Source organism: Pseudopodoces humilis, chromosome 13, assembly GCF_049639895.1.
Source record: "Pseudopodoces humilis isolate 2021_Gansu_Grassland_sample_001 chromosome 13, ASM4963989v1, whole genome shotgun sequence".
NCBI classification, from domain to species: Eukaryota; Metazoa; Chordata; class Aves; order Passeriformes; family Paridae; genus Pseudopodoces; species Pseudopodoces humilis.
The window spans coordinates 10,144,536-10,158,492 of NC_142212.1; the positions used below are offsets into that span (position 1 = coordinate 10,144,536).

Below are 13,957 nucleotides of genomic sequence, written 5' to 3' on the forward strand. Positions count from 1 at the left end.
TTTATTTTCAGAAATGTTGAGAGGTTATGAGAGATTGTGAATTTGATCTGGCTAATTTATTTTGGCTGAACTTGAATGTGTGTTTTTCCTGCTAGAATTTTATGCTTGTGGAAGAAGCTTTTGATATCCATGGACATTTACTTCCTTTGTCTTGGGGAGAAATGTAAACTCCCAAAAACCACAGTGCCAAAAGATTATCTAAAATATTGTACAAATAATAGTGGTAGTGAAAGCTTTTTCTTTGCCTCCTGCTTTGTTAGTGTGCTTTTCTTCTTCCTCATAGGGAGAACTCATGTGCAATGGAGTTAAAGCCTAATTTGCTTCTTACTTGAGTTGGATGACAGTTCTTCACACAACTGAGTGGACAGTGTAAAAGGAGTACAAGATGTGTTCAGCTTAGTTTTATGATAAGCTGCCAACATGTTTCTTTGAAAACCTCATTAAATTGCAATTAAATCCACAGGAAAAAAAAATAAAAATAGGCCATTTCAGTGAATACTTGATAGATGAGTTTGTGGTTTTCAATGCTGGCCAGGGGCGTGATCTGCTTCTTGCTTCTTCTTACTTAGTGAAAGCTTTGGTGAAGTTTGACCACAGAATCACCAAAAAACAGCTGCCAGCACTGGAAGCTGTCAATGATGATCTGCTGCCTGGGTTTCTTTCATGCCCTTGGTCAGAGAGAAGTATTTGCTTCCCAATTAAAACTACGTGTAAGACCCCTACCCCCCTTTCTTCTCACATTGGTTCTAGTAATAGGACCTGTGCTTTTACCAATTGCTTCTGCTGAATTTGATAGCTAACACTGGATTCTGCAGAGTTATCTCAAACATTTGGCTGGGGAGTGCACTTGACCAAGCAAGCCTGCATAAGGAATGAAGTTTTATGCCCAACTGTTAATATAGATTCTAAAAGAAGTTCGAACCTGCCTTCAAGGGGTTTTTTTCTGCTTTCAGTGCCTATAGTGACTAGTCTCCAGGAATATTTATCAGATCACTTGCCTGTCTGGTTATTTCCAGTCCATTGCGCTGGCCAACTTATTTGATCAATAAATCAATCAATCAACAGGTTCTTAAAATTACTTTCATTGACTTTGGGGGTGTAACATACAAAAGAAGTCTACAGAAAATAAATGATTGTATGTGTCCCAACTATAATTACAGAGCAAACAAGTGGAGATATGTTTGTAACTAGTATCTACTACAATAAATACAGCAATCTGTCTTTAGTGTTCTGTGATACTATGTTGTATTGACTCTTTAAATTTGCAAAGTCATGGACCATGAATCTTGGCTCTCTCAGGTCATCTGACTGCTATATTTAGAGCATACCCTATTTTAAATCTAAATTTCAAGCTTCTTGCTTTTGACTAAAAGGTCCATAAATAAATACTTCTCTGGTTCCTTAGCATGTATAGCTCAATAGTTTTTGAGCTTCAGGAGCTTCACTGACATCAAAATGTTTTCCTAAGGAAAGTTTCTCAAACTGCTTAACTCTTCCTGCTGCACCCTGTCTACTCCACCTTCTTCTTGACAATAGCCACTCCCCACATAGATCTGGTTCGTGATAGACTTCTAGGTACTGCGCCTTCATAGAAAGAGAAAATGCTCTCCTCCTACCCTGAATTTTCCAAGCCATCTGCCTTAAGCAAGATGCCCAGTAAAAGGTCATTGAATCAGCTTTGAATTCTTACAGTTTTTAGAAACATTAAGCACTTGCACAATGGGGAAACTGTTCTTTGCAATCTTTCCTATCAAATGGAAATCAAAATTTTGCTGGTGGTGACATAGATTTGTGAGTTGCACTTGATAAAATCATGCCCTGGAGATTTCAATGTGAAAATAAAGAATGCAGTTTTACAATAGCCTGAAATCCTTGTTGTTGCTGAATCTACACTCTTCTTTTTGCAGATGATTTCATTATGATATACTCGGACTTCATTAAAAGATGCAACCTTGCAGCGTTTTCTCTTATCGCAGCCTTGAGAGGAGCCAAGAGTGTGTGTATTTGAGAGCCAGTATATTCTCCTCCTAAAACACACAGTGGGTTGCAAGTGCTTTGGAAGCAAGAATCAGAGTCTCTAGTGGACATTTTGTCTGTAGCTCAAAACCACAACTTAATTGGCAGCCTTTTCATAACACTGACAGTGGCCTAGGATGTAGGGGAATGCTGCAGGTAAAGATGGAGGTACCTTTCAAAATTGGTTGCAGGGAAATTTAGTGCTGACTGCCTTTGTGTCTTAAGTGATTGGAGAAATAAGGGAGATTGAGATCAAGTTCCTCACTTTTATGCTTTTAATTTCCTGGGTAGTCTCTGATTATTCTTTCCATGTGTTTTTATTCATAGGTAACACCTTACCGCAAGTGTGATTATGTATGTAGACTACCCCAGACCAGTTATTTTGAGTCTCCTATGCTTTATGTGGTCCTTCCAGTAAGGCTTTGGAATCCACACGATTTATACTAAATGTTAATTACTGTATGTCTTTTCTACGAGCATCTTGGCAAGTTGATAGCTTGGAATCTGCCCCCAGAATGATACTCACCCTGTAAGGCTGTGTAAGGTGTGCTTTGTGCATGTCTGGGATGAAAGAGCAGGGAGAAGAGGAAATTTTTCAAGGCTATCAAAGGGATAAAAACAAGCTGTGTTGTTTGAAAGTGCACCTGATTCTCTACCTGCTGAAGAATTCATAGACAGAGGATGCATGACCATGGCTGAAGGCTTTCAAGAATTTTCTTACTCAAGTATGTAATTACGACAGTCTCTCTGTATTAAAAAGCAGCCCCAAAATCAACTGCATTTCTTTTAAACTGTATAATATTTGAGAGAATAACTTAAATTTTTTAGAAAATAGGTTTTTAATCTGGTGGCAGGAAATGTGTATTTGTTTTACTATGCTAGCCTGTATCCATTGTCTGGTGCCTATAAATACCTGTTTTGTTCATGGGCGGGTAAAAATTGCATGTAGTGTCTGAGAGTAAATGTGGGAAGGGAATTCCTTCTGAACACACAGAGTTCATAATTTTTACTGCTTGGAGGCACATGGGTTGATTATGAATGCCATCTTGATTTTTCTCAAAACAGTGGTTGTGTGTGAGGTACTATGTTTGACTCAGAACCTAATATATTTGGTATTTAGGAATCTGGCAAGAGAGAACTCTGTCCCCATATGCAGGCACAGCAATGAGATTGGGATGTAGGCATGCATAACTGTTATTTTCCCCCGTCTGTCCTATCCCTAGAAAGCCATATGCCACCCTCAGGCTAGTGTAATGGGAGTCTACATTAATGATTATGAGCTAGAAATAATCCAAGAAGAGTTGAGTGGCCTTTGTTTCCAGCTTTACAAGAAATACCTCATTGACTCAGTCTGAAATATATTCTGGGATAGGAAGTCGTAATTAATACAGAATTTCATGGTGCCCTTTCATGAAGTTTTAGTTGTTGATTTTTTTTTTCCTTGTTCTAAATTGGTTAGGGACTTGGAGATTCTTAAGTCTAATAGGCAGAGTAGGAATTTCAGCAAGAAGGTAAAAATTTAGAGCAAGTTGTTGACTCACCTACTATCAGAAATAAGCATCTGGAGCATACATCTCTAGAGAACCTATCCTCTGCAAGATTTCTAAAACCATTGAATGCCTTGTCTGTTGGCTGCCTACAAAATGAAAACTGTATGTATGCATGTATAGAAGTGTGATGGGAAAAGGAGAATGTGGAAATGGGCTGGAGTATTAAAGCAAGCCATGAAAGCAGATGGTTTACGGATTTTATAAAATAGGTTTCTCTTAATTTTGTTTTAAATGAAAACCATGAATGGTCACCATTGCAAACTTATTTTTAGCTGCGCCATAAGTATTAGGATGCAGTTGTCCCTGAATCATAAAAGGGCAAAAGTTTTTTGGCTGCTTTCCATCTTTATGTTTATAGAATTGTGTATGGTCTGTATGCATTACAGTTAAGCAATTTCATCACAGCCTTTCCTCAAAATTGATTGCTGTTCAGTGACTCTTCTCCCTCTCCATTGTCGGTTGGTTACATCTCAGACTCTCATGACATTTAATATTGATACTGCTTCAATTTTTCACTAAACTGGAAGAGTAGAAGAGTCTGGAGTGGATACTGCATGTCTAGATATATTCTGTAAATAGTTGAATTCCTATATCATTGTGGATCATGATAAATTTAGAGTTGGATTATTGCTTTAAGAAGAAATGACTGTTTGCTCATTCAGTGAAGAAGTCTGGTCATCAAGATGTTGGAATATGCTGCAGAGTTCTTCTGATACTGACATGAGTGCAAAAGTTGTTGCCAACAGCTGTCTTGGGTTTTGGGCACCTGCTGCCTCTCATTTCTTGCATCTCCCACTCTATCTTCCGCTCCTGAAGCTGGCAGTGCCCCTAAAAATACTTTGTGTTGAGTTCTTAAGTAGGAGATCTCTACCAAGCTGGTAGTCTGGATTCATGAGTCATCTGCACTGCAGTGAAATCTGTTCTGTGACAGTTATTGACTACGGCAAGGAAATGGACTTTAGGGCAAAGCTGGTTCCAGTCAGGTGGCAAAGGCATTGTCCTTCCAAAGGCTGCTGCCCTGTGCTGATCCTTCCTCCCTCCCTGCCAATCACAGAACTGTGTTTTGATTGCTCACTGCCATTTTTACATTTCCCCAGAGTGTGACAGACTTGAGTGGTGTGAATGATGTGTAAGGGTGATGTAGTGTAGTGAGTCTGGGAAATGTTGCTGGGAATTGCCCTATTGAGTGACATATGATTTTAGTGCTGTTTTCTTGATTCCATTGGAAGTTGGACTGTTGATACGTATGTGGAAAGCACCCGCTGCCTGAATAATCAATGCTCAAATGTGAATTTTTCAAAAGCACAGACGTATTACTCATGTAGTTCCCATATCCAGCCAGAGTCTTCTCCCAGGTGTCTGTATGAATCCCTAGGACAGAGGCTGCTGGTTTGGCCTGAGATCCTGTTTCAGTAACCTTTTGCTTCTGATACAGTTAGGAGGAATATCTTGACTGGGTTTTGACCTCAAACAATTATGTCCAGTATTTTTTCTGGTTCCTGTCCAGTAGGTTACCTGGAAGAGAAAAAAAAAAACCCTTTTCAGCAGAACCTTTCAGAAGTATTGACCAAGGGTGTTGAAAGATGACTTGTCTCCCAGAGCTGGAATTACAAAACTCGTAAGCTGCCATCTGGGAGCTGGAAGCTCACTTAGGAAGCAAGGAAACTAGATATTGCTAATTTATTAAATGGATTGCTTAAACTTTAAAAATATTAATGGACAGGCTGTGTCTCCTGTTATCAAAACTGGTAAATGCAAGTCTGCAAAGAGATCTTGGCACATGCTTAGAAGTTAGCAAAACTTTAACCAGTAGCCCTCTTGAGTTTTCCTTTCTGTATTATTTTATTAGTGTATTTTATTTAGTCAGATTTTTTTTTCCAGTGCAGCAATTTGTACTACTACACATTCTAATTTTCCTGTTTCCATTCAGAGGAGGATATCTATTCCTGTTCTTGGAGTAATAATTTTTTCCTCTCCTGAAGGCTGACAGAATTAGAAGCCTTGGCAGTACATGCAGAAGAGATGCTCTGTGATTAGTTAATCTAACAGTGTTAGATTCTCTTGAAGCCCTAATTCTGCTGCTGTGCATTGTGTCTTATTGGACACATATTGGTGATAGTGCTGGTTCCTTTTCCTTGCTCTCTCTTCTCAGCCCCTGTCCAGTGCCACTGAGTTACTACCTTTGGTGTATTTTGTCATGCAAATGTTTGTCCACCAGGAATGTGTCAGTTCATGTCTCAGGCATCCAGGAATGACAGATGTACCTCAGTAAAGAGTTAGTGGTGTACATGACCTACTTGCTGAAATAATAGCAGGCACCATGAAGAGTGCTGTGTTCCTCCTGTCCATCTGCTGAGGATGGACAGACTTGCAATTGCTAAAATGTAAAAACAAAATTAAGCGCATCTGTCCTGACTGTAAAAATCATCAGGAAGAAAAATGTTATTCAAATCATATTTCTGTCAAGATTGGTCAGTGATTACCAGTAAACACCTGTTGTATATTGGTTTGTTTGGCCAAGGACTTGATGCTGCTGTATCAAGCCTGTCTGCAGAAAATGGGGGGAATTGGCTTCCCTCAGTTGAAATGTAGATGTTCAGTTCCAGCCCTCTGAGCTGGTGCAAAGGATGAGGATGGACGACACGCATATCTGATAACACATCATCCCTCAGTTATCTGAAGTAGTCACTCTGTGCCATTAAAATGATGGCAGATCCCATAAAAATATTACCCTCCACCATCTGCTCCCTCTGGCAGTGAACTATGACCAAGAGGAAAGTTCCTTGTGCCCTGTCAACTCCCCTCAAATAAATAATCATAATGAAAAAAGGCCAGCCATTCTGAAGTTCCTGCTTAGCCAATGTGCTGCTGGTTGAAGCCCTGAGAGGCAGGGAAGCTTTGCAGCCCTTGACAGCAAATGAGAGCTGTGCCTGTCTCATAAATGCCTTGGCTTCAAAAAGAGGTGGTTATGGGCATGAAATGTTTATCATCTTGTACTTGCTTTCCTGCTGCTGAGTTACTGTGTAAGTAAAAAGTAGTAACAAATAAAGAAGATACAATACTGCAGGCTGCTTTATCTGCTTGTCTCCACCATTAAATAGACTTGTGGACAAAAGAAGGAGCAGGTGGAGGCAATGTGGCTTTGACAGAGTTTTGGACTGTTCGCTCAAGAGGTTTTCAGTTGCCTATGAAGGGGAATCTGGTTGGGAACCTGATCAGTCAACTGGCTTTCTGTTCGGAATCACTCTTTGAAATCGTCCATGGAAGAAAATTATTTTCTATGTTGGTCGGTTTGTGCATTCAGAAATGGCCTTTAAAAGATTACTTGTTCCTGGCACATAATTGGAAGTGGAACAGTTGTTGAACACCTCCTTTTGAGTCTACCCAGCACTGCCACGTTCATTGGTGCATGTTGTGTATCAGCATCTCTAACACTGTGCAGCATCTTGCATGGCTCCCTGGAACTGGCTGTGTCCCAGCTGCCTTTGCTTAGTTCCCACCCTACATGGAGGTCCTGCAGCAGGCTGTGGGCACTTTGCTCTGGGTTTGGTTTAGGGGGTGCATGTGCTTTTGTTTTGCTTTAACAGCACAGTTCCCAACTGGGGACAGCACTGCATTGCTTATGATGCTTGTCATTTTAAAGGAACTTTTCTAAACTTGTCATCCTAAAAGCTATATTGCACAGCAGCAGGCAGCCTCCAAAAATCACTGATTTCTCTTTTTCTTCTCTTTCCCTTCCTTTCTATCTTTCACTCTATTCCAAGCCTGTGGATTTGGACGCCTGGGTAAGCTCTCCTTTTTGTCTGGATCTTGCTTATTCCATGTGTCATGTTGTTACTGCGCGTGTACAGATTGTTATTGCTGAGCACAGATGCAGGATTTTATTTTCTGTCATTACATTTTAAAAGGTGTTCAGCTAGAAAATTGCATATTATTTCCTCCATAAAGATTTTCACTGGTTCCTTTTGTGTAGCTTACAGCTGCTGAAACCAAACTTGATCTGGCGATGTGTATTGTTGGCTAAGAGAGCAGCAGAAACAGGAGGAAATGAAGGTTATACCAGTATTGCTTTTTAAGGCCATGAGTTTCAGCTGGTCTCTAAAGTAGAACCTGGTCACCTGCCTTCAATAGAATGAAAGGTAGGACAAAAAGCCAGTGATTTTGTAGACCTTGTGTCTGGAACAGTGATTGCAGCTCCACGGTAATGGTGATATTTCTGCTGATGCCAGTGGAGGTTGAGTCAAGGCTCCCCTATGGCTACTTACTTGGTACAAGCCTCCCTGTAAAGGTCTGCTATTCAGTCTTGGGCATGAAGTACACAAATTGCCTCTGACTATTTCAGTGTTGCCCTTTCAGCTCTGCCATTCCCTTTAGACTTAGCCAGGAACATGCCAGCTAGCTAATTTTGGAGTTAGCTCTGTTCTTTAGTGAATTGCTGTCAATTCCTTCTTCTCATCTTGGAGCCCTTAATAGCATTTGTTTTGCTCCCCTGCCACCTGGACTGCTACCAGGACTGGAAGAGACTTGGGAAAGCACGAGGTATTAGAATTTGCAGTTGTGAAGTGTGGCAAGCTGAGGTGCCCAGCCAAAACATCTCTGCTGTGCTGCTGCAGAGATGTAACTGCATACCTTTGGGGGAAGCTGATAACTCCTCTCAGCAAAGACAGGGTGATGTAGAAACTAGGCATTTGATAGACTTGAGATCCTTTCCTTTATCCTTGGAGCTTATTTCCCTGGATTGCTGCTGACTGATTATCTAGGCATCATCTTGCTAGTTTGTCTGTGAGTGGTGGAAGTGCTTTGCCAAGAAGATAAATATTTTTGCAGTAATCTTGCCAAGTGCTGTGACTTGCCTTTTAGGAAGTACTTTATAGGCTGAGGTTTGGACTTTTCCTTCTAGCTTGAGTTGCCCTTTGCAGAGAGAGAGTTTTTGGGTTTTTATCCTCCAGTAGAGTCTTCTCCATACCCTCTTCCCAAATCCCAGAAGCCAAACAGTACTGAGGAGAGAGAGAGGCCGATGGTGGCTGTCAGCTGTGGGCTGTGGTAACGCTGCACTTTATTCCTGGGTGCCACATTCCTTACTATCATCTGACCCTGCCAATAAGCCTTTTTTTTTTTCCCCAAACAGATTTCTGCCCTTGTTTTCATGTTTAACAGGGTGATGAGGTGGGACTGTGATTAAAAATAATGAAAATCTGGTGATATTTTGGGGGGAGACAAAGCCAAAGCTAATCTGGGAATGGCTATAGCTAGAGTGAAGCCCAGCTCTAGATCAGTTGCACGGTCTGATGTGTGGCATGGTGTCAGTTCAGGACAAGGCTAAGAGTGTCTGGTTTTGTTCATAGTGAATGAACCAATAATATTTCATTACCTCAATTAGGAGCTTGTGAAATATTTCTTTTGGCCTGGCCAGTGCTTGATTCCTTTAGTTGAGCCAGTATATAATGTATAGCTTTAGAAATGTGCTTGCACTGTTTGTTTCTAAACGGGTTACTTTATAAAGGGAGGGAAGGAGGCAGAGAATCACATAACTCTGCCCTGGCTTTTTGTCACTGTCCAAGGCAGAACTGAGATAACCTGAAAAACCATGGGCTGCAGAAAAAAATGTGAAGATAAAGCAGAGGAAAATTTGAAAGGGCACCCAACCAGCCCATGGATCCATGCCCATGGAAGCTGTAGCAGCATGTTGGTAGTATGCCTTCACTGTCCGTTTGTAAGAATATAATCCTTGTAAATTCTGACACCATCACAGGGGATTCTTGAGCATTTCCCGAATACATCTTATACCTAGCTTTTGTAGAGAGGGCAATGGCCAATTGCATATGCATTCTTTTATAAATACATTCCCTTTTCTAAGTTTTGGGTGCATTCCTGTGTTCTATAGCTGAATATGCTCTTTCTTCCCTGTTTCTGTGTTCATACTTCTTGGATATCACACTACCTGTGTTCTGCACATCTTAGGTGTCATCTCTGGGCTTTGGTCACCTCTTGCACAATATGTTCAAACTCCAGTGTAGTTGTGCAGCTTGGAAGTGAAATGCAGCTTTCTGATATCTAATTTTCGAATCAGTGTGTTATCATGCATGTTTTCCCTTCTCCTTCCTTTTTTTAGTTCTAAAGGCCTTTTTTCAAAAAGTGTATTGATGCTTTGTTTGGCACTTGCAATCTCAATCCCCTGTGAAATTGTAATCATCTCCATAGCAGCCAGTTCTGTCTGGGACATCACAGGCTTCTGACTTCAGGTAGGGAATAAGCAGCAGGACTAGAGGAACTCTTAATAAATATCCTATATTCATTTAAAATGTCCCTAGTTGCCTAACCCAGTTTGGAACAGTGAATATTTCAGATGACACATGCTCTACTATACTATTTGTACTTCAAACATCATCATAAAGTGTACTAAAGTTTTTAGTAATAACAGCTGGGGATAGAGGGAAACAGAAAGCAACTTTGAAGCAGATCTGTCACAAATAGAGTGTTTCTCTGCATACTTCAATGCACTGGAACAGCAGCAGCTCTTGAAAACAAGCAAGGCATTGAAAATGTGTTTGTGTTGCAAGTACAACGTTCCTCTGTAACCCCTAGTTCATCATACATTATGAGTGGTAAGTGGAACAATGGGGAATAATATGGGAGAAATTACTTATGGGGAAGAATGGGGAGTACTCTGAGGTTATAGTCTGCAGTTGGGAGATGAAGTTTTGATTCTTTGACCTCAGTTTTGCAAGACCCTGGGGAAGTGACTGACAGAATGTCTGTCTGCTGCAGGGTACATGGGTGTGGAGGCACTATTCACTGCTAGCTCCAGTGGGGTCAGCTTGGCAGTGCATGGGTCATCATTGTGCAGAGCAGCACACCCCTAATGTGTCTGCATCTCAGCACCCTACTTGAGAGATTAGGTGTTTGGTTTGTGTTCCCTTGCAGAGGGGTTGTAAGGATAAATGTGGTAGATTTCTTGGTGGATGATGCCAGGCAAACTCACAGGTTGGAAAGTTGAGTGAATGTGTGGGTTTGTGATCCATGTCTTGCCAGAAACAGAATAAAGCCTCTTGCACACTGGTATTGTTATATGTATTGATTTTGTGCTTCTAGAATATCCACTATCCCAGGAGACTAGCACTGATACATAATTATTTAAATTAAACAGAAACTTTCTTGAGTTTATAAGAATTCATTACTTGACTCTCTTTTTCTTCCATCATATGATGCACCTTCCATCTAAATCATGCAGAGGGGTCAGTACTGTCTTACTCTTCTTCCTCTTCCTTATTTATTTTCCCCATTAAGGAAATACAAGTCACTTGTGGAGTAATCTGATTTTATGGGCATTATGCAGAAAACCTGCAGGAGAATTAGGGTCCTTTGTTCATCCACCAGACCACCCCACCTTCTTACATGTTTCATTTTATTTGAAATTGCTTAGTCCCTTTCTATGTAGGAGATTGGTTCAGAGGAGTAGCTATGGTTCCTTTACCAGCAAATGGTTATAGTTCTGGCACTTAAAAAGTACCCATTGGTGCCCTTATTGTTGCTGTGATATCTCTTTTGTTAGGCTACATGTGTGGGGCAGCTCATTCTCATCCCTGTCCCCATCCTATTCCAGCTGGTTTGCAGGTGGGAAGTAATACAGCAGCTATAGGTTAAAGCAAAGCCAGAGATTTTGCTTTTAATCAAGTGCCTTTGGGAGAGAGAAGATTTAGATATGAGTCTCTACTGCTTGTGCTTTATCCTGGTCATGTTTTCTGGGACAGCAAACATGGAAACCAAAATATTTCTTTTTTAAAAAAAACAAACAAAGAAACCCACATCACCACCACACCCCTACAGTCTTTCTTCATATAATCCTTTTCTTGCTTGCTTATCAACCACCCTCACTGCCTAGATTAAAATCTCTTCTAAACCCTATTATACCACTGTATTTCCATCAGCAGGGGAGCAGAAAAAGGGACATGCACAGCAACTTGCTTTCAGATGTAATTTTTCTTGTTAGCAATGGCTTTTGGCCGTAAAATGACAAGTCTGAGCCCATGGGGATATTGCTGTCCCAGCTGCTTAATCATGCTGGACCAGCATTTTCTGTGGTTGTACCATCATTAGAAGTTAAGAGAATGTTGCTGGGGTGCTGTGGACTGGCAGGGTTTGTGTCCATGTTAAGCAGGCTAATCATTCTGGTTTTGAAAGGTCTTCTGCCTGCTGTTAACTTCCGTGGCCCCAGAGATTTTGAGGTGGGATAGGGGATGAAGAACAACTGCCATATTTCCTTGCTATTGTTGCTTGTTATTTTTAAACTTCAAAAGTTTGATTCAGTTCCATCAGTGCCATGTTTTCTTAATGCTAGTTCAATCTAGAATCTAGGGGTGGGAATATAATGAGGAGATGCTGGCTGTAAGGAGCTTGAAGGCTACAGCTGTTGCTGTGCCCACACAGACTTTTTAATTGAGCACTGTTTAGCTGATGAATACCATATTTACTGTTTTGAAAGTGTCATGCTTATAATTTGGAAGATAGAAGAGAAATATTCTCTGACAGCCATCTCCCCTCTGAGTCTGCAGCACCAGCCAGAGGAACTCTGAGGGTGCTGATGGGGAATGCATAGAGAGCATGTGGAGAGAGTACTTAATTATCTGGATAGTCCTATGTATGTCTGTTGTAGAGAAGTATTTAATCCTTAGAAGCTTTTGGACACTCCAAGGGGCAAGGGTTTATAAAGAGGAGGATTTGAGGGGATTTGTTGGGTTTTTTTCTAAGGTGAAAAACATTTGAGTAATAACTGTCGTGATTCATGGAAAAACAGACATGGATAAGATGGAGTTCTGAAAAAGGGAGTGGAGAAGTGTTACCTTTCTACGATTATATGTTTTCATTTAATAAGAAGTGTAAAACCAAGGGTTTGAGTTCGAGTATGATGCTAATAATAAGAGCATTTCAAACATCAGGGGATAATCCAAAATGAGCTGCAATTCTTAAGGTTTGTAGTTCCACTGATGGGGGATCCCATGCACGAGTCCTGAGTAGTGATTTTTTTAGTTCCTTCCAGTCTGCATCTCATGTGCTTTCTTTGAACTACGTTGTTTATTTTTAATTTCTTCTTCTACTGATGCTGTTTTCTTGTCCTTCCCAGGCTATGGAGCTGCAAGATAGGGAGGCAGAGTTGAAGCTACAAGAGGCCTTCTATAAAGATCAGTTGGCTCGCATTGAGAAGAAGGTGAGGCTGAGTTGTCTTTATTTCTGGCCCCTGTAGGGGTAGGACATGGATCTGTGTGGATCCAAAAGATAGAGAACCAAGATCTGTTGTGCTGCAACCTGGAACTGTCAGATGACAGTGTCTTATCTGCCCCCCACCCTTTATACGAGTGATGAAAAAGCTGTACAAATCTTTTGAGCAATTTGTGTTTGAAAGATAAAGATTTTTTTAACTGGATGATTTTTTTAAAAAGATTTCTAGTATTTCAAACTCTATTATCTTTTTCACCATGGGATTTAGGTGAAAGCTAAATTGAAAAAACCAAGCAAGTGCCCTGCTTTTTATTCCTTTTGTTAAAAATCCTTTCCTTAGTAAAAAAAAAAAAATCAACCACCACAACATAAATTTTTGCTATAAATATGAATTAAAATTGTATTATTAATTTTTCTCTGGGGAGCCAAACAGTTCAAAGAGTGGTGCTGCAGTACACTGCCTGCTTCTTGCTGGATAAGCCTTTGAAATGAACGTGATTTAAAGAGACATTGTCAAGTGTCTTTTGAGCCTGAAATGACCTTTGAAAATCCATTTAGGGATTTGAATCTCTCCCCTAAACGTGGGATTTTCTTCTCTGTTTAATTGTTTACCATGATGAGTTTTTAAAAATTGATGCCATAAAAATAGGAGCAGCCAGGCTGTTCCTTATGAACTAATGTGTTCTTCACTTCCTGGCAAAATGAAATAATGTTATAAGTAGTCTTTATTTTTTAATAAATGTGGAGAATAATCTTCTCCAATTTGAAGCCATTAGGCTTCCTGACAGGGAGTTGCATGCATTCGACTCTTAGTTGTGTTATGTGACTAAAAAGAAATGCAAACAATGAAAAGGGTGGGTTGTAAAGAAACAGAGAAATCAATCAGTTTTATTACCAACATGTAGCAGGATGGTGAGTATGGAACATGGGAAAATTGTGGATTATAGAAACGGTAGGAATCTGTTGGCATATCTATTCCTCTTTTCATTCCCTCCTACTGTATGACTGTCCATGCTGCATTTTTTTGAGCTATCAGTGGTAAAACATGCCTGTGAGCAAATTCGCATGATACAATTTTGCAACACTTTAATCCGTACAATTCATTAAAAATAAACTATTAAAACTACCACTCGGTGTTGCATTCGTATTTTAAATTCTATTTCTAGATAATGGGG

The 13,957-nt window shown here is 40.3% G+C and overlaps 1 protein-coding gene across 7 annotated transcripts in view; it reads left to right on the forward strand.

The window, feature by feature from the left end:
• Positions 1–13,957, forward strand: part of CHCHD6 (coiled-coil-helix-coiled-coil-helix domain containing 6) — a 110,363-nt gene that overhangs the window by 25,295 nt on the left and 71,111 nt on the right. For 6 of the 7 annotated variants that reach the window (XM_088061854.1, XM_088061857.1, XM_005522068.2 and 3 more), the window contains exons 5-6: positions 7,331–7,351; positions 12,688–12,771. In XM_088061854.1, coding sequence (XP_087917980.1) covers positions 7,331–7,351; positions 12,688–12,771 — 105 coding nt within the window. The remainder of the gene's footprint in view (positions 1–7,330; positions 7,352–12,687; positions 12,772–13,957) is intronic. The other variant, XM_088061853.1, reaches the window with a different exon arrangement.